General features: G+C 44.5%; 1 protein-coding gene across 2 annotated transcripts in view; it reads right to left on the bottom strand.

The window, feature by feature from the left end:
- KYNU (kynureninase) overlaps nucleotides 1–26,350 on the bottom strand; it is a 130,054-nt gene that overhangs the window by 21,196 nt on the left and 82,508 nt on the right. For both annotated transcript variants that reach the window (XM_073545571.1, XM_073545570.1), the window contains exons 9-12: nucleotides 13,954–14,052; nucleotides 10,347–10,420; nucleotides 8,014–8,066; nucleotides 6,091–6,176 (exon numbers count right to left, since the gene is read on the bottom strand). In XM_073545571.1, coding sequence (XP_073401672.1) covers nucleotides 6,091–6,176; nucleotides 8,014–8,066; nucleotides 10,347–10,420; nucleotides 13,954–14,052 — 312 coding nt within the window. The remainder of the gene's footprint in view (nucleotides 1–6,090; nucleotides 6,177–8,013; nucleotides 8,067–10,346; nucleotides 10,421–13,953; nucleotides 14,053–26,350) is intronic.

Here is a 26,350-nt window from a genome sequence, read left to right as displayed (position 1 = left end):
GGTGCTGGAACCCAGGGAAAATACTACAAACAGAGTGGAGATAGAGGCCTAATTGGAGCAAGTTTAAAATCTGTAGTTGTGTGAGTGTGGACAGAGCAGGAGAAATTGCCGGACACACAGCTGGGGATCAGATGACATTTCTGAACCCCAATAACACTGGACGGTCAATCAGGGTTTAGGCTGAGGCCTACTTGGAGCAAGTGTAAAATCTGATGTAGTTTGAATGTGGAGGGAGCAGGAGATATTGCCGAACACACAGCAGGGGAGCAGCTGGCGTTACTGAACCCCACTAACACAGGAGCTAGTGTTTTTCTCTGTGCAGACGGCTCTTCTGAGCAGCAACTGGCAGTGTTGGAGCCCAGGGTCAATCAGGGTTTAGGCTGAGGCCTACTTGGAGCAAGTGTAAAATCTGATGTAGTTTGAATGTGGAGGGAGCAGGAGATATTGCCGGACACACAGCAGGTGAGCAGCTGGCATTACTGAACCCCACTAACACAGGAGCTAATGTTTTTCTCTGTACAGACGGCACTTCTGAACAACAACTGGCAGTGTTGGAGCCCAGGGTCAATCATGGAGTAGGCTGAGGCCTACTTGGAGCAAGTGTAAAATCTGATATAGTTTGAATGTAGAGGGAGCAGGAGATATTGCCGGACACACAGCAGGGGAGCAGCTGGCGTTACTGAACCCCACTAACACAGGAGCTAGTGTTTTTCTCTGTGCAGATGGCACTTCTGAGCAGCAACTGGCAGTGTTGGAGCCCAGGGTCAATCAGGGTTTCGGCTGAGGCCTACTTGGAGCAAGTGTAAAATCTGATGTAGTTTGAATGTGGAGGGAGCAGGAGATATTGCCGGACACACAGCAGGGGAACAACTGGCGTTACTGAACCCCACTAACACAGGAGCTAGTGTTTTTCTCTGTGCAGACGGCACTTCTGAGCAATAAATGGCAGTGTTGGAGCCCAGGGTCAATCAGGGTTTAGGCTGAGGCCTACTTGGAGCAAGTGTAAAATCTGATGTAGTTTGAATGTGGAGGGAGAAGGAGATATTGCCGGACACACAGCAGGGGAGCAGCTGGCGTTACTGAACCCCATTAACACAGGAGCTAATGTTTTTCTCTGTGCAGACGGCACTTCTGAGCAGCAACTGGCGATGTTGGAGCCTAGGGTCAATCAGGGTTTAGGCTGAGGCCTACTTGGAGCAAGTGTAAAATCTGATGTAGTTTGAATGTGGATGGAGCAGGAGATATTGCCGGTCACACAGCAGGGGAGCAGCTGGCGTTACTGAACCCCACTAACACAGGAGCTAGTGTTTTTCTCTGTGCAGACGGCACTTCTGAGCACCAACTGGCGGTTTTGGAGACCAGGGATTACAGTTCAGGTGGTAGAAACATGAACACAACAGGAGACCTGGATACTGTTGCCAACCAATCATTTATTCTAGAAGAGGACTGGCAAATTTCGGCGAGATTCAGGCCTTGTTCATTTTCAGAAAAGTAAGCCACATTTGGGCCATACTGGTCTTGCTTTGTGCTGCTCCCTCTTTGTGCAGAGCTTCCTCCACTGCCTCGATGCACAGAGCTGTTTCGTAAAGCACTAGCAGCACTGCTCTCGGGAGGAATGGAGAACATGATGGAATGCACCAGTGTGTCTTGGTACTCCCACATTTTACGCTCCCGGTTCAACGGTGTTATGAGGCTTTGTAAGTTGTCCCGGTAGCGAGGATCTAAGAGGGTGTACACCCAATAATCAGCCGTGTTGAGAATGTGGGTGATGCAGCGGTCATTTCTCAGGTACTGCAGCATGAAATCAACCATGTGCTGCAGACTCCCAACTGCCCAAGAAACACTGTCGCCTTCTTGAGGCCTCATCTCTGCCTGCTCTGCATCACCCCACCCTCGCTGTACATACTGACTACTTGAGCATTGTGTATCTCCCTCCTCTGGAGAGATTTCTTCCTCCTCCATTGACTCCTCCTCATCCTCCTCACAAAGTGTCCCCTGCCTAGGCCTTTGTGAGGAACCACGTTGCTCAGACTGTCCAGAAGCAGATGGCATTTGTGACTCCTCATCCTCCACCTCTTCCAAAACCTCCTCCCTTAGTGCTTGCAGTGTTTTTTGAAGCAGGCAGATGAGGGGGACAGTCATGCTGACTAGTGCATCATCTGCACTCGCCATCCGCGTGGAATCATTGAAGGCACGCAAAACGTGGCAGATATCCTTCATAGAGGCCCACTCAGTGGTGCTGAAGTGTGACCGGCGCACAGTACGACTTGTTTGCGCCTGATGCAGCTGATACTCCATTACTACTGCCTGCTGCTCACACAACTGCTCCAACATATGTAACATTGAATTCCACCTGGTGGGTAGGTCACATATGATGTGATGTTCCGGAAGGCGGAATCGGCGCTGCAGAGCTGCAGTGCGCGATCTTGCCATGCTGGAACGCCGCAAGTGAGCGCACTCTATGCGGACCTTGTGCAGCAGTGCATCAAGATCCGGATAGTCCCTCAGAAAGCTCTGCACGACCAAGTTGAGCACATGTGCCAGACATGGGATGTGAGTGAGGTTGCCTAGGCCCAGAGCTGCCACCAGATTTCGGCCATTGTAACACACTACCAAGCCTGGCTGGAGATTCGCCGGCACAAACCACACGTTGCTCTCCTGCTTGATGGCATTTCAGAGCTCCTGCGCTGTGTGGCTTCGATTCCCCAAAGAAATTAATTTCAGTACGGCCTGTTGACATTTGGCCACAGCTGTGCTCATATCGGTCGTAACAGGCTCCTGCAGCGCTGATTCTGAGGAACTGGAGTATGAGGAGGCGTCAATGTGTGCAGACTGGATTCCTGCAATCCTTGGAGTTGGCAGAACACGTACAGCGCCACTATCAAGATCTGTACCCGGCTCCACAACATTGACCCAATGGGCAGTGACGGAAAGGTATCGTCCCTGTCCATGGTTACTGGTTCACGCATCGGTGGTCAGGTGGACCTTGCTACTGATGGCGTTTAGTAGCGCATGTTTAATTTTTCCCTCCACATGCTTATGCAGGGCAGGGACAGCTTGCCTGCTGAAATAAATGCGGCTGGGCACGGTGTATTGTGGGACTGCCAATGCCATGAAGTTCCGGAAGGTGTCAGTCTCCACCAGCCTGAATGAGAGCATTTCAAGGGCCAGTAGTTTGGCAATGCCAGCATTCAGAGCCTGTGCTCGGGGATAGTTTGCCGAGTATGGCTGCCTTCTCTCCCATGCCTGTGCTACTGATGGCTGTAGAGTGGCCTAGGAGTGTGAGGATGACAGGGAACATGGTGCTGTGGTGGAATGTCACTGGGTCTCTGGACAACAGTGCCAGAGGTTCTTCCATGGCGTTCCTGTGAGGAAGCCGAACCAGCTGTGTGTGAGCTGGAGGACGAGGCTACAACATGAGCTGAAGAGGTGGTAGGTGGTGCAGTAGCTTGGCCTACATCTTCAGTGTGTCTTTGTAACTCCACCACGTGCTTGGTCCGCACATGTTTCCACATATTTGTGGTATTCAGGTTGCTGACACTTTTCCCTCTTTTGACTTTCTGATTACACAGCTTGCATTTGATAAAGCAAATGTCATCTGCAACTGTGTCAAAAAAGGACTGCGCACTGCAAGTCCTGGGAGCGCCCGTTTTGGGTTTTGGAAGAGGAATGCTCCTAACGGGTGCCGAAGTGGAGGCTACAGGCAACCAAGTCTGCCCCCTCCCTCTCCCTCCTGTTTTGGCCGTTCGGGGAATCTCTTCCTCAGAGCTGCTCCCACCACCTTCCGGTTCCTCACGCCATGATGGGTCAAGGACCTCATCATCTACACTCCCCTCTTCAAACACCTGCTTCTCCTGGGTAGTCTCGCCAGCACAGTACACACCAGAAAGTGGCACCTGAGTCCCATCATCTGATGCGTACTGAGGTGTGCTGACCATAGGCACTGGCCCACCCGCCTCTTCAGATTCAGAGGCACAAAGCAGTTGCGCATCACTGCATACTCCCTCTTCTTCACATTCTAGAATGCGGCTTGGCTGGCCCCCTGTTTCCAAGCCAAGAGATTCAGAGAACAGAAGTAGAGATGGCTCCTGTCCAGGGCTCTCTGACTGCCTGGGCAATTTGGCAGGTGGTGAAGAGACAGATGGTTGCTCTTCAGTGCTCTGGCCCTGAGCGGATGTGGAAGTCATTTAAGTCGATGTGTTAGCTGCCATCCATCCGACAACGGCTTCAATTTGTTCATCCCGCAGCAGTGGGGTACGGCGAGGTCCTACAAAGCTGCGCATAAAGGACTGTTGCCTGGTAAAACTAGGGGATACTGAGTCACTGGTGCCCGCAGCAGGCAGAGAATCCCCACGTCCTCTCCCTGCTGAAACTCCACACCCACGACCACGTGCCTTACTCCCTGCCTTCTTCATCTTGGTAGACTGATAAAGATAGGCAGAAAAGTACAAAAGGGGGGCTTAGTGTGCTTATTCCTGAGCATCTGCTAACAGGTATAAGAAACACTAATTTTATAAAGTGTGTGGACTACACTTTAATATGAGCTAATGTGGCCTACACAACTGTCAAGTGGAGTGTTTGGTGAACTTTATTTACGTGTTTTTTTTCAAAAAAACAAAAAGGTGTGACCAAAGATGTGAAAGCGATAGTATCACAAACTTTTTGGAGCTATTACAATGCAGGAAGGTAACCTACAATGCAATAGATGAGGCTCCAAATAATAGGCTAATACTAATCTGGCTGCGGCTGCAGGGCACAAGCCAGAAAAAAGGCTCCTCTATCTACTCCTATATAGTGTTTGCAACCAACCAATGTAGATGGATACGGATGGAAGCACACTAATAGGAGAAAAAAATCAGGAAAAATGAGCTGCAATGAAACAGAAAAAGGACTATGTATGAGGCAGTGACGCACGCTGAGCGGACTACAACCAGAGGTGGCTGCAGAACACACTACAGCGTGAGCTGCACTCACACACAGAGACCTCACAGACAGCCGTGAACAGTGCAGAGAACTGGGCACTAGCACTGAAAGGCTGCAGAAAGGCTCCGCTGTCTACTCCTATAGTGTTTGCAACCAACCAATGTAGATGGATACGGATGGATGCACACTAATAGGAGAATTAATGAAAAATGAGCAGAAATAAAACAAAAATATGTATGAGACAGTGACGCACGCTGAGCGGCCTACAACCACAGGTGGCTGCAGGACACACTACAGCATGAGCTGCACTCACACAGACCTTGCAGACAGCTGTGAACAGTGCTGCAAGGCAAAAGAAAGCTACACTGATTGATAATGTAGCCTGGGTAAAGCACAATATTATATAGCAAATCGCTATATCTAACTGTCCCTCAGAGTCTTGAACAGCAGCCTGTCCCTAACTGAATTCACAGCAGAGTGAAACCTATATGGTGGCAGCGGCGGCTTTTATAGTGCATCATGACATCATTTCTGCAGCCAATCACAGCCATGCCATTAGTTAACATGCCTACATGCCTAACAGGATGTGCCCACACTCCTGAGGATTCCTCATTGGCTGAATCAAATCAAACTGGCTCATAGCATTATGGGAACTTCCGATTCCGGTATTCGATATGCAAAAAGTATCGGAACTCAGTATCGGAATTCCGATACCGCGAATATCAGCCGATACCCGATATTTGCGGTATCGGAATGCTCAACACTAAACATGAGTTATTCCCAAATCTATGTATTGTGCTGCCAGTGACGCTCATCCTTCTATTGTTGCCAGCCACAATGCCCTAATGATAAATTCACCTATCCCCCACTGTGGACTCTGTACCAAAGGGCTGAGCTGCAATACCAGACATAGCCTGTCAACAAAAGTGGCGTTGTTTTTGGAAAAGAAAATCTCATTTACATGTGAGCAGACATGTAACACAAAAAGTTACTTCGGAAAGAGAAACTTCCTGCAGGACCAAAGTGCGGTATTGCTGAGATGGTTCTTTGACTTCTATTTTAAGCATATAAGTCCTCATCAATCTCACCTGCTAGGCATTGGTGTCATTATTATGAGACGCGTGGTCGCATTAAAAAGTCGATAGTGCATTTCACTACTGTACTTACCTCCAAACTGGCATGGAGGGAACACACCAGTAAAATCGGGGGATTAGACAGACGGAAGCCATCCACACCTTGGCTCAATTTTAATTCTACAAAAAAAAATCAAAAAATACAAAGTTATTATTATAAATTATGTAGTGCTGAGGAAGCAAATAAAAAATCTGTTTATTTGGACTGTACAGGAGGTGTTATCAGTGAGTGTACAGGAGGGGGAGGAGGTGAGCTATGACATCACCTTACTGTGTTATGTACTGTATATAAAGATGTTATCAGTCATTGAAAGGGGAGAGAGAAGGTGAGCTGTGTCATCATTTCATTGTGAATGGTGGGTCCTGTGTTATCTCCTGTATATAGAGGTGTTATCAGTTATTGTACTGGAGGAGGTGAGCTGTGATATCACCTATTGTGAATGGTGGGTGGATCCTGTGTTATTTACTGTACATAGAGGTGATATCAGTCATTGCATGGGAGGAGGAGGAGGTGAGCTGTGACATCACCTATTGAGAATGGTGGATCCTGTGTTATTTACTGCATATAGAGGTGATATCAGTCATCGTACAGGAGGAGGAGGTGAGCTGTGACATCACCTATTGTGAATGGTGGATCCTGTGTTATTTACTGTATATAGAGGTGTTATCAGTCATTGTATGGGAGGAGGAGGAGGTGAGCTGTGACATCACCTATTGAGAATGGTGGATCCTGTGTTATTTACTGCATATAGAGGTGATATCAGTCATTGTACAGGAGGAGGAGGTGAGCTGTGACATCACCTATTGTGAATGGTGGATCCTGTGTTATCTAGTGTATATAGGGGTGTTTACTGTCATTGTCGTCCTGCCCTTGATAATAAAGAGAATGCTGAAAAGTATTAGACAGATCACAAAGTTTGAGTTTCTTGTTTAGGGCAGCACGGTGGCTCAGTGGTTAGGAGTCCTGGGTTCGAATCCCACCAAGGACAACATCTGCAAGGAGTTTGTATGTTCTCCCCGTGTTTGCGTGGGTTTCCTCCGGGTTCTCCGGTTTCCTCCCACATTCCAAAGACATATTGATAGGGAATTTTGATTGTGAGCCCCATCGGGGACAGTGATGATAATGTGTGTGCAAACTGTAAAGCGCTGCGGAATATGTTAGTGCTATATAAAAATAAAGATTATCATAAAAAAATAAAGATTATTATTGTTAGGCTTAGTGGTCAGTGGCTTGTCCTTTGGAAAGCTAGCACCACACTTATGTCTCAGCTCAGCTAAGTGCATACGACTGAGCTCTGTATCACTCAACATATGAACGGTGCCGTTTTTAAAGAAAGTGACAATTTTTCTTTTAAAAATTTCCATAAGTTGACCGGCATACTTGCCAAAAGTGCTGACTATGCCTTAATTATCCTGCTTTCCTGACCACAACAGGTACAGGATTTAGCAAAGGTATGTAAAAATTGGAAATTTTGTGCCATTTCAGTAAGTTTGTGGGAGCGGGACATAAAAATGAAGAATTTGACATTATATAAGCCAGTAACTATGTATCTGTGTTCATAGAAATAGCAACACATTGTAACAGAAAGAAGAATGATGGAAAATGGCAAACTCTTCTCTGCTACATCTGGATAACCGGACTAAATGTAACACACATGCTGGATTTATGTCAGTGTAAGAAGCCATGGACAAGACCGGCAGATAGACAAATCTGTGTCCGAGGTCTTAAAGACAGCAATGTGTCTTCTATCTTGGAATGACAGGTCCATTTAATGATCAAGGTGGAAAACATAACTGCAGAGTCCGCCGCTCGTCCCGGACATCATGAAAGATTAGTGGAGTGCCCGTCTTTGTCGCCCTGGCTGTGCGCCGAATGAAATGCTGAGCGCATTGTTTTATGGAGACGCCGCCAGCGCATTAAAGGCTACGGATGTGTTATCACCATGCGAGTACGTACTGTTCTCCATGTTGAATCTGGATTTGAACTCGTGACCCCACCAGCCAACCAATCTGGAACATGAGGGAAATAAAAATCATTATCTTCCATTACAGCAGCCGTGTAAGTAGCTAATGCCAGAAACGCAGCACAACTGTATGCCGAAAACAGCTCGTCAGCTCAGCGGGCGACGGGCAGAGTCCTGACATTACAGCGACGATATTGCAGAGTTCAAATCAAATATCGCCGTGCGAGAAAATGGGGAACATGACTTTAACATTACTGACCAGGGAGATGGGAGAAGGATGGTATCACCGTGAAGGTCGGGAGCAATGAAATCTGTGTAGAAATCTCCAGTCTGAGCCGTTCTAAATGAAGGCTGCAATATTCAGTGAGCCCCTCTACGAGAGCTCCTAAACCTCCCAACCACAGAGAAATGAGCATACACGCTACAAAGCTTAAAGTAGCAAATTCTGCCTTTGAAATGTTTTTTTAACCCTTTTCCTAAACTTTTTTTATACTAAACTAAAACTGTCAAAGCAGATCTGTCATCAGATTTAAAAAAATGAAACTGTGTACATTATTAAGTATTTTTTTTTCTTCCTAATAAGGCTGGGATACTTAGAAAATCTATGTCAGAATGGCTGTTCTTTTTGATATGAAATTTTAACCTAAATCTCTGTCCATCTAGCCTGTTTCATAGCTCCTCAGTGTCCCTCCTCACTGCTTCTGCTGAATCTCCACCTACCTAACATGACTGACAGCTCCTCAGTGTCCTTCCTCCCTGCTTCTGCTGAATCTCCACCTACCTAACATAACTGACAGCTCCTCAGTGTCCATCCTCAATGCTTCTGCTGAATCTCCACCTTCCTAACATGACTGAAAGCTCCTCAGTGTCCTTCCTCCCTGCTTTTGGTGAATCTCCACCTACCTAACATGACTGACAGCTCCTCAGTGTCCCTCTTCCCTGCTTCTGCTGAATCTCCACCTACCTAACATGACTGACAGCATCTCAATGTCCTTCCTCCCTGCTTCTGCTGAATCTCCACCTACCTAACATGACTGACAGCTCCTCAGTGTCCTTTCTCCCTGTTTCTGCTGAATCTCCACCTACCTAACATGACTGACATCTACTCAGTGTCCCTCCTCCCTGGTTCTGCTGAATTTCTACCCACCTACCCTGCCTGACAGCTCCTCAGTGTCCCTCCACACTGCTTCTGCTAAATCTCCACCTGTCTAATGTGACTGAAAGTTCCTTAGTGTCCTTCCTCCCTGCTTCTGGTGAATCTCCACCTACCTAACATGACTGACAGCTCCTCAGTGTCCTTCCTCCCTGCTTCTGCTTAATCTCCACCTTCCTAACATGACTGACAGCTCCACAGTGTCCCTCCTCCCTGCTTCTGCTTAATCTCCACCTACCTAACAAGACTGACAGTTCCTCAGTATCCTTCCTCCCTGCTTCTGCTTAATCTCCACCTACCCTGTCTGACAGCTCCCTGCTTTTGATGAATCTCCACCTACCAAACCTGCATTCAGTTCCCAGGATGATGTTTATGCTGCGCTAAAGATTACCTCAATACAGCGCCAAGATTATTCCATACATTACCATAATAGTTCCTATGCCGGTGACAAACGTGCCCTCACATAATACCAGACATGTATGTCTTTAGAAAAGCCAAAAAACTACAAGACAGTGCCTGCAGTTCCTCAGTAGGGTTTCAGAGAGACCACCTTCACATAATCTCAGGGTCAGACCACCCTTTCTCTTACATACCCCAGAACGTATCCCACAATACTGAGTGAAATTCATTTTTAATAGAATATGCATACTTGTTCTACAAGCAGCAGGAAATAGATAGAAGAGTGATCTCAGGATACACTGGAGCCATATCGATACATCACTGATATCTGGAGGGTTACAGTGGAGCCAATTGGTAACTTCCTTGGATAACATCGTGCCTCTCTGCTCGGCTTTTTTCTTGAGAATAATTTGGTTTCCCAATATAATCAATGTCTAATCAGGTGGTCACTCTAATAAAAGCTGAGCAGAGCTGGCAAGAGACATAGTGGAATGGTGACTGGGTGGCAGTGTCTGGTCACCCTCCGATCGGACATTGGTAGCAATCCAAACAATACACAGTATAACCCATGTCTACCCCTTTAATTTTACGTTCTGCTTCCAGCATTATCACCCTGATGGTCCTGCACATAAGACATTGATTCCTGTATCAACTACAACCTACAGGAGGTTAGTAAGAATGTGGCCCTTTGATGCAGGTTAGGTGCCAGGTCAATTATCTAATTTCCCATAAAAAAACACTAATGAGTTGATAGGAAAGTAGAGTGTTACATACGATGGTTGAATAGTGCTGGAATGTTTCTCATGGATGAAAGCTCCGGCTAATCCTCCAGCCCCGGAGTTCAGATACTGCAAACAAATAGAAGAAGAACAACTAATTACTTAGTAAATGCGCAAAAGCATCAAACAGAGCTAAAGAGGAGCTCGGGCACATAAAACACGCTGCATTATCTGAAATCAAGCACCTGAGTCCTTAGTCTTCAGCATTGGCCTATCATGGGCTTTCTTCAGCGTTGGCCTATAACGGGTTTTCTTCAGTACTGGCCTATAATGGGCTTTCTTCAGCGCTTGCCTATAATGGGCTTTCTTCAGCGCTGGTGTGGTGCCCCTGAGGATTCTGTCGCCACAGAGGTACTGCACCTCACCCAGAGGTGTGGTATCCAACTTCCCAGGTAAGGTGGGGGCACCTGACAGTACTCTTACACTTACACCCAGCACACACCCTAGAGCAGCAAGGCACCCTGGATGGACCCTACGGGAGGAGGATCTCAATCCTGCCTGGGTAGTAAAGGGTGTTGGGAGGTAGGTGGAGCTTGAAGGTTCAGAGTGGGAGAGTAGAGTTAGAATTAGGACAGTCTTCCCGTAGTGGAAGAGCTGAACAGACGTGTGTGGAGCAGCTCCTGGTCAGAGGCGTTGCCGGGAAGGAAAGGAACAGAAGGAAGCTCCTTGTAGAGGGAAGGGATCCTAGAGGCACGGAGCAGTGGCCATACTGCCCGAGGGGCTCATTCCATGCTGACGGACGTCGGGTGGAGGGATCAGGTCACAGAGGGGTACCGGCCCCCTAGTCCAGTGGAACAATCATCAGACTCAGCTGGCAAGCCGGAGGTAGAGGCACCTTTAGGTACCTCAGCCACTAACCACAGTTATCTTCTCCAGAAAGGCAGCCATAAGGGAGCAAGGGAGCGCAGTGAGGATGTTACCCGACAAGGTCTGCGACTGCTGGCCTGGGACACTGACTGTGAGGTGTTGTGAAGGAAGAGGCGAGAAAGCAACACAGTGAGACGGCCAGGAAAGGCACATACTGAAGGGAGTGCTGGAAAGGTGTTCTTCATCTGCCTGAGAGTTTGTTGGACCCCTCACCTGAAGGACGCAGCACCAAGCAGGCATCTTTGTGCACCAGAGAACTGTGAGTAAAGCTTTGGAACTGCACCCAGCAGTGTCCTCTGAATTCTTTCTGCAACACCTACTCAGCACTGCTACATCTATCCTTATGAAATACAACATCTTTTCTATCACCACTGCCCTGGGACAACAGCTCTGCCTGTGGAGAGCTATTCCAACTCTGCTGCATCACACCATCAGTCCCAGAGGATCTGCCCTGCAGCGCTGGTCGCCTCTGACCGAAAACCACAGGTGGCGTCACGAACACTTATTACAAACTCTTTATTTTTCCCCTGTAAATATCCCCTTTTATTGGACTCCCAGGGCCACGGACCGGGTCACCGCTGCCGTCACACTGCCTGTTTAAGAAGTGGCCCGGTACCGAGTATCCCCACTGCCCTGGCGGGCGCTACACTGGCCTATAATGTGGTTTCTACTGCAGCCTGGTAAGTACAGATGGGCTCCTGTCTATGAGATTAAAATCTGCAGGAAAGTGCGAAGTGTTGGTGATTCCACTATGGAAAGCAAATATAGGGAATGTCTATCTTTCGGTAAATGGCACATCTGAGTATGCACAAGGTTGGAGGTCCACTTTAAGGTGGCTACAGGTGCTGACTGTCAACATTTTTCAGATACGGCCCCTGCAGATTTAGGATCACTCCGGATTAAAAAAGGGTTGGGGTTTATGCAAGCGCTGTCCAAATGTGGGTGTTCCTGTGTGGGTCATAGGCTTTCCCAGGAGATTTGGGAGCATTCCCAGGGGATACCAGATGGGGGATTTGAGTGTCCTTATCCCTAAGCACTATTGTTGGTCAGCAAGCCATGGATATTTTTTAGATGAGCAACGGGTAGGATATCTGTAATGCATAAAAGCAGGGACAGACAAATTGGTGCAACCTGTGTAGGCGCCAAGAGGTAAAGAGGCCAATTCTATCTCCAAAGCAGCTTCTGTGGTGGCACAACTCTTGGACTGCATATACTGTAATTTTCTAGTCTATATCCACCACTGCATTAAAAGGTCAATTCCAAAAGATCATGTTATCCTCTATCCAGAGGACAGTATATAACTTGCTGATCACTGGAAGTCAGAACACTGGTGCCCCCTGCAAGAGGGGAGATCAGGGCTCTGGAACCCCCACAATGGGGGGCTCATGAATAGAGCAGAAGCATGCAAGGCTGGCATTCGCTCCATTCATTGTCTGTGGGACTGAACACTGTGCCTGGCAGTCCCATAGACAATGAGTAGAGTGAAGGTTGAGCATGCAGACCCCCAGCAATTAGGGAGTTATACCCTCTCTTATGGATAAGGTATCACTTGTTTAAAAGAACCTTTTAAATAGTGACTTTAAAATGAAAGTATATTATGATAGTGTGGGGAGGTTGAGCTGACGGACAGGTCTGTCTGTAGTGAGAGACAGAGAGATAGCGCAGTGTAGGCTGAGATACAGAGAAAAAGGTGTTATGTGGTAGTTTGACCATTAGAGGACAGTGGGGAGTGTAGGAGGGGGACTGTGTAACTGCCATGGGTCAAGGTAACTGCCATTGGTCAGAGGTTACTGTCAGGTGATAGTGGGTGGAGCTACTGGGACTGGGAGTATAAGAGGTCAGGGAAGGTTCTGGAAGTTCCAGTCAGCCAGGGGAGCTCACAAGAGAGGAGGGTCTGCTGTGAGGAGAGGCAGCAGAAGAACCCTCAGAGAGAGAGACTGACAGTGGAGACAGTCACAGGGGGTGACCCAAAAGGACAGTGGCTGCGGACAGAGACAGACCGTGAGTCTCAGGTGAACGGCGTACTCTAAAGGGCGCAAAGCTGTGGTGAAAGTGCCTAGGGCAGTCACAGTGGGAAAGAGCCATAGAGGATGCCACGAACGTAATACAGGGAAGAGAAAATACCCGGGTCTGTGTGCAAAGTGAACTGTGGAAAAGTCCTGTGATGAAGTATGGTGGTCGCCCAGAAATCGGCCTATAAAATCTGAACTGTTGGACACAACCCTTGTCTCTGTCTCCTGTCTGCTGACGCAAAAGGTGGGTCACCCCCCTGTTCTGTGGGATCAGCATCACAGCACACCTCCCCCGCTTATCCGCACTATCATCAGAATCTCCTCAGCACCAACCTAATCGCCTCACTCTGCCCGAACCCTACATTAGTATATTACTTATCCATAGAATGAAGGTATCATGCTGCTGGTGTAGCGTTGCGTCCTGCACGGCCGTGGTCCTAGTCATTCGGCCGTGCAGGAGTCGGATACTATTCGCTTGAATGGGGCAGTGCTGAGCTCCCTTCATTTTTAGGATCAGTAAGGGTCCTAGAGGTCAGACCGTTTCTGATTATTAACGTGGCAAACACTTTACAAGATTGGAATACCTCTTTAATGATATATATATATTGTGGGAATATCACAGTAACAGGACCCCCGCCATGAAATCTAATGATTCTGAAAAGTACCCTAAATAGCAAAATTCCATGAATTTGGTAAACATATAAGAAAAAAAATAAGAAGGACCTTATAAGAACACCAACAGGCAAAGTCCACCTCCCACTCGTGCAAGCGAAGTTCAACATTACCAGCAGCATGGGCCAAATCAAAGCCAACATAGCAGCCCTGGAAAAAATATATATTTATCTTATTAATTATACATTTCATTAGAATTAATTGGAAAAATAGTTTCAGCAATGTTTTCTATAATGTAAACTTGTTGTAATTTTATGGCAGCGCAGTTCCAAAAAAGTAACACAAGAGGGCAGTAGAGAAAGAAATATAAATATTCAATGAAAAAAAGTAACTAAACTTTCATGACCTTCACTGTTTCCATTGAGCGGCTTTTTAATTGGAAGCAGAAAAAAAAGAGTTATGGGCCTCAGAAAATGGTGATGCAAATAAAATTACGAGGTTCTGAATTTTTTTAAACCACAAAAAAATAAATATCTATCTATCTATCTATCTATCTATCTATCTATCTATATAAAAACAACGTATAAGTTGGGTATAGTTACAATTGTGCTGACCCTTAGAATCATAGCGTCAGATCATTTTCAATGGACAAGGAAAAACTTCAAAAACAAAACAAGAATGATGTTTTTTACCTCTTTATTTTTCAGCATATTATATAGTATAATGAATGCTGTCACTTAAAACTATAACTTGTCCCATAAAAAAACAAAGCATGTAGATAAGGAGAGTAAAAAAAACATAAGTGAAAAAATGAAAAATGTTAATAAAGGGGGATGCAAAGTCTAAAAAAAAAAAAAAAAAAAAATTAAAAATAGCTGAATAATCAATTTTCAGCTTTTCTTTCTTTTGATGAACCAGTACTTATATTATTTAAAACGTGACCACTGTTTTACTTTTTTATTTAATAAATCATTAGTACACATGAAAATAAGCACATTTGTAATGTATCTTATCAGAGGAATCTGCTTCTTTTCTGCCAAAATGGATCAATCGTTATCAAAAGTCTCGATGTAGAGAGGGGGAGGAGCTAGAGACAAAGCTCCGCCCTCCTCCTCCCCGCTCATCTACATAGGAGCAGCAGCCGCCATCTCCTATCTCAGTAATGGGAAAGTCTTCACTGCATGCAGATTTTTCCTCAGAGTTGAGAAGTTTGGTAATGACTGATCGATTTTGGCAGAGAAAGAAGCAGCCCACTTTTTTTTGATAAGATACATTACACAGCTTCCTCTTTTCCCGTCCTGTAATGGCTGCGGCGCAAGAGCACTGCTCTGCCCTGTTGAGGGCAGAGCAGAGTCCTGCAGTGCGCAGGCGTCGGGAGAGGTCTGGCGCCTGCGCACTGCAGAATTCTGCTCTGCCCTCAACAGGGCAGAGCAGTGCTCTTGCACCGCAGCCCTTACAGGACGGGAGAAGAGGATGTCATCGCATGAAGAAGGGAGGCGTTGGACCGGACCGCAACGTCCACCGGACCGGACCGCCCACCCCGGTGAGTATAATCTAACGTGTTTTTCTTATCTTTCAGGTTACATCGGAGGCTTATCTACAGCATTACAGAATGCATTACAGAATGCTGTAGATAAGCCCCCGATGTCTATGCCAGCAGCTGCAAGCCGAAAAAAAGGGTGACAGATTCCCTTTAAGTGATGACGAGGAAGAGAATTTGCAACAAGCAGGGAGCAAGAAACAACATCACTATGATATGAAATTAATAGGCACAAATATATCAGCTTGGAGCTACTCAAAAATTGTTGCACAGAAGGGGGAAGAGGTGAGCTGTGACATCACCTATTGTGAATGGTGAATCCTGTGTTATATGCTGTATATAGAGGTGTTATCAGTTGTTGTACAGCAGCAGGAGGAGGAAGTGAGCTGTGACATCATATACTGTGAATGGTGGATCCTATTTTATCTACTGTATATAGAAGCGTTATCAGTCATTGTACAGGAGGAGGAGGTGAGCTGTGATATCACCTACTGTGAATGGTGGGTCCTGTGCTATCTACTATATATAGAGGTGTTGTCAGTCATTGTGCAGGAGGAGAAGGTGAGCTGTGATATCACCTACTGTGAATGTTGGATCCTGTGCTATCTACTATATATAGAGGTGTTATCAGTCATTGTACAGGAGGGGGAGGGGAGCTGTGGCATCTCCTATTGTGCATGGTGGATCCTCTGTTATCTACTGTATATAGAAGTGTTATCAGTCATTATACAGGAGTAGAAGGTGAGCTGATATCATCTACTGTGAATGGTGGATCCTGTGTGATCTACTGTATATAGAGGTGTTATCAGTTATTGTATATTAGGGGGAGGAGAGCTGTGACATCACCTATTGTGAATGGTGGATCCTTTGTTATCTTCTGTATATAGAAGTGTTATCAGTCATTGTACAGGAGGGGGAGAAGGAGAGCTGTGACATCACCTTTTGTGAATGGTGGATCCTGTGTAATCTACTGTATATAGTGGTGTTATCAGTCATTGTACAGGAGGAGGGGATGAGCTGTGATATCACCTATTGTGAATGGGGGATCCACTGTTTTTACTCTATATAAAGGTGTTATCATTCATTGTGCAGGAGGAGGAGGTGAGCTGTGACATTTCCTATTGGGAATGGTGGATCCCATGTTATCTACTGTGTATAGAGGTGTTATCAATCATTGTAGAGGAAGAGCTTGAAGTGAGCTTTGACATTACATATTGTGTGCTGGATTCTGTGTTATCTACTCTATATAGAGGTGTTATTAGTCATTCTACAGAGGGGGAGGAGGTGAGCTGTGACATCACCTATTGTGGTTACATTATACTGTATATAGAGATCTGTCAGTTGCTTTTAGGAGCACTCAAGAGAATATAACATGTTAATTGGGCACTTATAAGGCATCATTACATGGTAGGGACACTCAGGGTATTATAAATGGCAGGAGGGCACATATGAGACTTAATATTTTCAACGTCTCTTAACATTCAGCCAGTGTCATTAAGAATGAGGAGTCCTGGAAGAGATGACCTGTGACACTGATCCCAGATCTAACATTATCCTGTCTTCCTGGGATCCCATGAAGAGACAGAAGGATCCATACAAGCCTCTTCAAGGTGTTTGGAATAACCTCCTGCCGATTTTCCTTAGAAATCTGTGTGCAAGCATCAACTGCAGAGAAGAACTGATGAAGTCAAGGGGCTGTTGCAAAAATATTTGATTTTAATTTCTCTTTTTGTTCATTTTTTTGCATTTTTTTTTAACAAAAACACAACTAATAACATTTCTACTTTTTAAAGTATTCTTACTTTGTTCTTTTAATATGATTATCTGAAACTTTTACCCAGCACCATATGTATATATTTATTGTTTATACCCTAAATTCACACTACCTGCCGTTACTTTGCACGGAATATTCTGAAATAATCAATCTCAACAATGGCCACTAGATGGCACCAAGCTACCAAAAAATCCATTCTCCTGCAAAAGACTCAGCCACAGATTAGAAGCTTTAAAAGCAAAAAAATGACTCATTTCTTAAGGGCCAAACATAGTGTTCTTTTCTGAGGCATTTTACGTAGCAGCAAATTAATATATCAGAAAAAGTATAATTATTTAGAGATACTAGCATTCAGAAAGCTGGAAATAATGATAAATTGCTGCTTATTCCACTTAACTGCTGATTCTTATGTCCTGAGTGCCTAATGCTAGTTTTGTGCAATTTATCCTGCTGTAGATTATAGGGTGATTACACGTCATTGGCAATTCTTTACATTTACAGTGAAAAATGTGTGTGTGTGTATATATATATATATATATATATATATATATATATATATATATATAAATATATATCGAGATAGAGATAGAGAGAGCTCTGGTGAAAATTAAGAGACCACTGCACAGTTTTATAAAAATCAGCTTCTCTCCATGTCTGACAGCCATTCCATTCCAGTGTCAGTTGAATTCCAACCAGAGGACACCTCATTCTACTTACTGTGCTTCTGATTAGGTGATCACCTGAACCAAATCTTATTTAACGAAGGAAAGTATAAAAAGCCCTGCTGTGGTGTTCACAATCCTCCTGCAATAGGACAAGCTGGATGGCAAAACAAGTGCTAGTAATATCCCAAAAGTAATAGGAATGAAAAAATAACTTTTAACTATGCCAAAGGAGTTGAAAAGAAAAGTCTTGAGTGAGGAAAAGAAGGGCTCAATTCTGGCTTTACTAGCAGAGAGATACAGTGAGCGTCATGTTGCCTCAATCCTTAAAATTTCTAAGACGGCAGTCCATTACAACAAGGTCAAGCAGCAAACAATGGGGACAACAAAGCTACAGACCGGCAGAGGGCAAATATGACTCTCCACTGACCGGGATGACCGTCATCTTATTCGAATGTCACTCAACAACCACAGGATGACATCAAGTGACCTACAAAAGGAATGGCAAATGGCAGCTGGGATGAAGTGCATGGCAAGAACAGTTCGTAACAGTCTCCTAGAGGCAGGGCTCAAATCATGTAAAGGTAGAAAAAAGCCTTTCATGAATGAAAAGCAAAGGAGAGCCAGGCTGAAGTTTGCCAAAGACCATAAGGATTGGACCATAGAGGACTGGAGTAAGGTAATCTTCTCTGATGAGTCTAATTTTCAGCTTTGCCCAACACCTGGTCGTCTAATGGTTAGACAGAGACCAGGAGAGGCGTACAAGGCACAGTGTCTTGCAACCACTGTGAAATATGGTGGAGGATCAGTGATGATCTGGGGATGCTTCAGCAAGGCTGGAATTGGGCAGGTTAATCTTTGAGAAGGACGTATGAATCAAGCCGCACCCAAGGTTATCTTGGAAAAACAGTTGATTCCTTCTGCTCAGGCAATGTTCCCCAACTCTGAGGACTGTTTTTCCAGCAGGACAACGCGCCATGCCACACAGCTAGGTCAATCAATGTGTGGATGAAGGAGCACCACATCAAATCCCTGTCATGGCCAGCCCGATCTCCAGACCTGAACCCCATTGCAAACATCTGGAATGTAATCAAGAGGAAGATGGATAGTCACAAGCCACCAAACAAAGAAGAACTGCTTACATATGTGTACCAGGAGTGGCATAAGGTCACCCAAAAGCAGTGTGTGAGACTGGTGGAAAGCAAGACGCAGGAAAGCTGGGATTAACAATCATGGTTATTCCACAAAATATTGATTTCTGAACTCTTCCTGAGGTAAAACATTAGTATTGTTGTTTCTAAATGATTATGAACTTGTTTTCTTAGCATTATTTGTGGCCTGCAGGCACTCTGCATTTTTTTTTTGTTATTTTGACTATTTTTCATTTTCTGGAAAAAATACAAAATTTATTGCTTGGAAATTCGGAGACGTTGTCAGTAGTTTATAGAATAAAAGAGCAATTTACAGTTTACTCAAAAATATAAGGAGAAAAATCAGACAAACTGAAAACTGTGCAGTGGTCTCTTAATTTTTGCCAGAGCTGTATGTTACACAATTCAGCTTGTCTGATAATCCAGCATGTCAAATCTAGTCCTGGATTAATATATATATATATATATATATATATATATATATATATATATATACAGTCATATGTTAAAGTTTGGGCACCCCTATTAATGTTAACCTTTTTTCTTTATAACAATTTTGGTTTTTGCAACAGCTATTTCAGTTTCATATATCTAATAACTGATGGACTCAGTTATATTTCTGGATTCAAATGAGGTTTATTGTACTAACAGAAAATGTGCAATCTGCATTTAAACAAAATTTGACCGGTGCAAAAGTATGGGCACCCTTATCATTTTCTTGATTTGAACACTCCTAACTACTTTTTACTGACTTCCTGAAGCACTAAATTAGTTTTGTAACCTCATTGAGCTTTGAACTTCATAGCCAGGTGTATCAAATCATGAGAAAAGGTATTTAAGGTGGCCACTTGCAAGCAGTTCTCCTATTTGATTCTCCTATGAAGAGTGGCATCATGGGCTCCTCAAAACAACTCTCAAATGATCTGAAAACAAAGATTATTCAACATAGCTCTTCAGGGGAAGGATACAAAAAGTTGTCTCAGAGATTTAACCTGTCAGTTTCCACTGTGAGGAACATAGTAAGGAAATGGAAGAACACAGGTACAGTTCTTGTTAAGCCCAGAAGTGGCAGGCCAAGAAAAATATCAGAAAGGCAGAGAAGAAGAATGGTGCGCACAGTCAAGGACAATCCACAGACCACCTCCAAAGACCTGCAGCATCATCTCGCTGCAGATGGTGTCACTGTGCATCGGTCAACAATGCAGCGCACTTTGCACAAGGAGAAGCTGTATGGGAGAGTGATGCGAAAGAAGCCGTTTCTGCAAGCACGCCACAAACAGAGTCGCCTGAGGTCTGCAAAAGCACATTTGGACAAGCCAGTTACATTTTGGAAGAAGGTCCTGTGGACTGATGAAACAAAGATTGAGTTGTTTGGTCATACAAAAAGGCGTTATGCATGGAGGCTAAAAAACACAGCATTCCAAGAAAATCACTTGCTACCCACAGTAAAATTTGGTGGAGGTTCCATCATGCTTTGGGGCTGTGTGGCCAATGCTGGCACCGGGAATCTTGTTAACCCCTTACCTACAATTGACGTAATATTCCGTCCATGTGACCCTGGACCTAATTACCATGGACGGAATATTACGTCACCGCTATCAGCGGCGCCCACGTGGTGAGCGCCGCTGATCGCGGCCGAGTGTCAGCTAATTATCATAGCTGACACCCGGCACAATGTGTCAGGGGCGGTCACGGACCGCCCCCGACACGTTAACCCCTTGCACACCGCGATCAAACACGATCGCGGTGTACCGGGGGTTAAAGGGAAGCATCGGCAGGGAGGGGGCTCCCTCCGTGCTTCCCTGAGCCCCCCACGGCAGCGCAATGTGCAGTGCTGCTGCGGGGGACTCCTTTCCTGCAGGTCCCCGGATCCAATTTGGCGACGGGGACCTCCGGGGGCCTGCAGGAAGCTGGCTTCCTCAGTGCCTGCAAAGCGCAGGCATGAGGAAGCCTGTGCAGTGCCTGTGACAGATCGCTGTCACAGGACAGTTATGTCCCCCCTGGGACATTGTAATAAAGTAAAAAAAAAAAAAAAAAAAGTGTAAAAATAATTTAAAAAAAAAATCGCTAAATTAATTAAAAAAAAATAAATATTCCCCAATAAATTCATTTTTTTGGAAATAAAAAAAAAACAATAAAAGTACACATATTTGGTATCGCCGCGTCCGTAACGACCCGCCCTATGAAACTGTCCCAATAGTTAACCCCTTAAGTGAACCCCTTAAAAAATAAAAATAAAAAACCAAGCAAAAAATAATGATTTATTATCACACCGCCGAACAAAAAGTGCAATAACGCGCGATCAAAAAGACGCATATAAATATCCATGGTACCGCTGAAAACATCATCTTGTCCCGCAAAAAACGAGCTGCCACACAGCATCATCAGCGAAAAAATAAAAAAGTTATAGCTCGCAGAATAAAGTGATGCAAAAATAATTATTTTTTATATAAAATTGTTTTCATTGCATAAAAGCGCCAAAACATAAAAAACTACCTAAATGAGGTATCGCTGTAACCGTACTGACCCAAAGAATAAAACCGCACCTGGAACGGCGTAAACGCACCACCCAAAAGAAATTCATGAAACGCTGGTTTTTGTAAATTCTGCGTCCCAAAAAACAAAATAAAAAGCGATCAAAAAATGTCACGTGCCCGAAAATGGTACCAATAAAAACATCAACTCGTCCCGCAAAAAATAAGAGCTCACATGACTCGGTGGGTCAAAATATGGAAAAATTATAGCTCTCAATATGTGGTGATGCAAAAACTATTTTTACAATAAAAAGAGTCTTTTAGCGTGCGACAGCCGCCAAACATAAAAACCGCCATAAATAGTAAATCAAACCCCCCGTTATCACCCCCTTAGTTAGGGAAAAATAATAAAATTAAAAAAATGTATTTATTTCCATTTTCCCATTAGGGTTAGGGCTAGGGTTAGGGCTAGGGCTAGGGTTAGGGTTGGAGTTAGAATTGGGTGTTTCCACTGTTTGGGCACATCAGGTGCTCTCCAAACGCAACATGGCGTCTGATCTCAATTCCAGCCAGTTCTGCATTGAAAAAGTCAAATGGTGCTCCTTCCCTTCCAAGCTCTGCCATGCACCCAAACAGTGTTTTACCCCCTCATGTGGGGTATCAGCCTACTCAGGACAATTTGCAAAACAACTTTTGGGGTCCTATTTCTCCGGTTGCCCTTAGGAAAATAAAAATTTTGGGGAAAAAATATCATTTTTGTGGAAAAAAAATATTTTTTTATTTTCACGCGTTATAAACTTCTGTGAAGCACCTGGGGGTTCAAAGTTCTCACCACAGATCTAGATAATTTCCTTTGGGGGTCTAGTATCCAAAATGGTGTCATTTGTGGGGGGTTTCCACTGTTTTGGTACATCAGGGGTTTTCCAATCGCGACATGATGTCCGATCTCAATTCCAGCCAAAAACGTCAAATGGCGCTGCTTCCCTTCCGAGCTCTGCCATGCGCCCAAATAGTGGTTTACCCCCACATGTGGGGTATCAGCGTACTCAGGACAAATTGCACAATAACTTTTAGGGTCCTGTTACCCTTGGGAAAATAAAAATTGGGGTGAAAAGATCATTTTTGTGGAAAAAATATGATTTTTTAATTGTACCGCTGTACGTTATAAACTTCTGTAAAGTCCTTGTGGGTTCAAAGTTCTCACCACATATCTAGATAAGTTCCTTGGGGGGCCTAGTTTCCAAAATGGGGTCACTTGTAGCCAATTTTGCATTGAAAAAGTCAAACGGCGCTCCTTCCATTCTGAGCTCTGCCATGCGCCGAAACAGTCGTTCCCCCCCACATATCAGATATCAGCGTACTACATATGCAATGGCATAAAGTGAGACTAGGGACTTTTTTTTTTTTACAGTGGTGGAGGAATACAGTGCGGAAGGATACCTACCTTCCGTCATTGTATTCCTGGAGCTGGTAGAGAACGGTAGCATCAACTGATGCTGCTGTTCTCCACACAAGATGGACGTGGGACCCTCGTGGACTTCTGCGGATCGGGGTAAGTATATTGGTGTTTTTTTATTTTGATATTTATCCCTCAGGTGACAATGGCTTCGGGGATCAAAGTGACAAGTGACGGTAAGTATGTACTCTATGTTATATGTACTGTATGTCTATATGTATGTATTGTATGTAGTATATATGTATGTTGCATGCATGTAGTATATATGCAGTATATATGTAGTATGCATGTTGCATGCATGTGGTATGCATGTTGCATGTATGTTGCATGTATGTAGCATGTATGTAGTATGTATGTAGTATGTATGTTGCATGTATGTAGCATGTATGTAGTATGTATGTTGTATGTATGTAGCATGTATGTAGCATGTATGTAGTACGTATGTTGCATGTATGTAGCATGTAGTGTGTATGTATGTAGCATGTATGTAGTATGTATGTTGCATGTATGTAGCATGTAGTGTGTATGTTGCATGTATGTAGCATGTAGTATGTATGTTACATGTAGTATATATAGTATATACTGTATGTAGTATGCATGTTGCATGCATGTAGTATATATGTTGTATGTATGTTGCATGCATGTAGTATATATGTATTATGTATGTAGTATATATGTAGCATGTATGTTGCATGTATGTAGCATGTAGTATATATGTAGTATGTATGTTACATGTAGTATATATAGTATATATGTAGTATGCATGTTGCATGCATGTAGTATATATGTTGTATGTATGTTGCATGCATGTAGTATATATGTATTATGTATGTAGTATGTATGTAGCATGTATGTAGTATGTAGCATGCATGTAGTATGTAGCATGCATGTAGTATGTATGTTACATGTAGTATATATAGTATATATGTAGTATGCATGTTGCATGCATGTAGTATATATGTTGTATGTATGTTGCATGCATGTAGTATATATGTATTATGTATGTAGTATGTATGTAGCATGTATGTAGTATGTATGTTACATGTAGTATATATGTAGTATGTATGTTACATGTAGTATCTATGTAGTATGTATGTTGCATGCATGTAGTATGTAGCATGTATGTAGCATGCATGTAGTATGTAGCATGTATGTAGTATGCATGTTGCATGTAGTATATATGTAGTATGCATGTTGTATGTATGTAGCATGTAAGTTTTTTTTTTTTTTACATTCAACACATTAGCCGGATGATGGGACTACTACTGTCCCGTCATTGGCTAATGTGTCAATCACTGTCATGGTAGCAGGCATCGCCCGATGGGACTTGTAGTCCCATCGGACGATGCCTGCACAGACCACCGGAGCCTGCACAGACCACCGGCAGGCCGGCACAGCCCCCCGGCAGGCCAGCAAAGACCACCGGAGCTTGCACAGACCACCGGCAGGCCGACACAGCCCCCCGGCAGGCCGGCACAGACCACCGGAGCCTGCACAGACCACCGGCAGGCCGGCACAGCCCCCCGGCAGGCCGGCACAGACCACTGGAGCCTGCACAGACCACCGGCAGGCCGGCACAGACCACCGGAGCCTGCACAGACCACCGGCAGGCCGGCACAGCCCCCCGACAGGCCGGCACAGACCCCCGGAGCCTGCACAGACCACCGGCAGGCCAGCACAGACCCCCGGAGCCTGCACAGACCACCGGCAGGCCGGTACAGACCCCCGGACAGTCGGCACAGCCCCCCCGAAGGCCCGAACTGATGGCGCATCATGATGCGCACAGACAGCGCATCATGATGACGTCATTTCGGCAGCCAATCAGAGCCACAAAAGTGGCTCATTGCATTTTAGACTTCCGATTCCGGTATCCGATACGAAAAAAGTATCGGTACTCGGTATCGGAATTCCAATATGGCAAATATCGGCCGATACCCGATACTTGCGGTATCGGAAAGCTCAACACTAGTCACGAGAAAACAATGTCAGAATCACCGGGATCCATGGAAGCGTTTCAGAGTTATTACCTCATAAAGGGACAGTGGTCAGAATTGTAAAAATTGGCCCGGGAGTTAACGTGCAAACCACCCTTGGTAGTGAAGGGGTTAAAGTTGAGGGTCGCATGGATTCAACTCAGTATCAGCAGATTCTTGACAATAATATGCAAGAATCAGTGACGAAGTTGAAGTTACGCAGGGGATGAATATTTCAGCAAGACAATGATCCAAAACACCACTCCAAATCTACTCAGGCATCCATGCAGAGGAACAATTACAATGTTCTGGAATGGCCATCCCAGTCCCCAGACCTGAATATCATTGAACATCTGTGGGATGATTTGAAGCGGGCTGTCCATGCTCGGCGACCATCAAACTTAACTGAACTGTAATTGTTTTGTAAACAGGAATGGTCACAAATACCTTCATCCAGGAACTCATTAATAGCTACAGGAAGCAACTAGAGGCTGCTATTTTTGCAAAAGGAGGATCTACGAAATATTAATGTTACTTTTATGTTGAGGTGCCCATACTTTTGCACCAGTCAAATTTTGTTTAAATGCAGATTGCACATTTTCTGTTAGTACAATAAACCTCATTTGAATCCAGAAATATAACTGAGTCCATCAGTTATTAGATATATGAAACTGAAATAGCTGTTGCAAAAGCCAAAATTGTTATAAAGAAAAAAGGTTAACATTAATAGGGGTGCCCAAACTTTAACATATGACTGTATATATATATATATATATATATATATATACATACATACAGTATATATATTATACAATAATCCAGCACTAGATTTGGCATATGCTGGATTATCAGACAAGCTGAATTGCGTGTGTGTGAGTATATATATTGTAAGGATTTGTACTCACTTAGGTGCAGCAGGAGGAGAAACAGGAGGTGTGCTTCTTTAAAAGAGTCTGTGTGGAAGGAGGGATGAGGGAGGAAGGATGAGGGAGGATAAGGAGGATTGATAAGGGAGGCTGGATGAGGGAAGGTATAGAGGGATAAAGGATAAGGGAGGGAAGAGGAAGGATAGGGAGGAGGAAAGCTCTTCGTTTAGTTCCTCACCACCTCACCTTTCCATAGAATCTTATAAGCACCAAATGTCATCTCCTGTCTCAGTAATGTAACATTCTGTCTTCACTGAATACAGATTTTACCCAAAAATTGACAATTTTGAAAATGAACGATGAGTTCTGGCAGAGAAATAAGCAGGTTTCTCTGATAGTGTTGAGCATTCCGATACCGCAAGTATCGGGTATCGGCCGATATTAGCGGTATCGGAATTCCGATACTTAATTCCGATACTTTTTTCATATCGGATTCCGGAATCGGAATCGGAATAGGAAGTTCCCATCATGCTATGAGCCTGCTTGCTTTGATTAAGCCAATGGGAATCCTCCGAAGTGTGGGCACATCCTGTTAGGCATGTAGGCATGTTA

The sequence above is a fragment of the Dendrobates tinctorius genome, unplaced genomic scaffold, assembly GCF_039654945.1.
Source record: "Dendrobates tinctorius isolate UK_male_01 unplaced genomic scaffold, ASM3965494v1 ptg000143l, whole genome shotgun sequence".
Classification (NCBI taxonomy): Eukaryota; Metazoa; Chordata; class Amphibia; order Anura; family Dendrobatidae; genus Dendrobates; species Dendrobates tinctorius.
The sequence above is the reverse complement of the archived record's forward strand: the minus strand, read 5'-3'. Positions and strand labels throughout refer to the sequence as shown.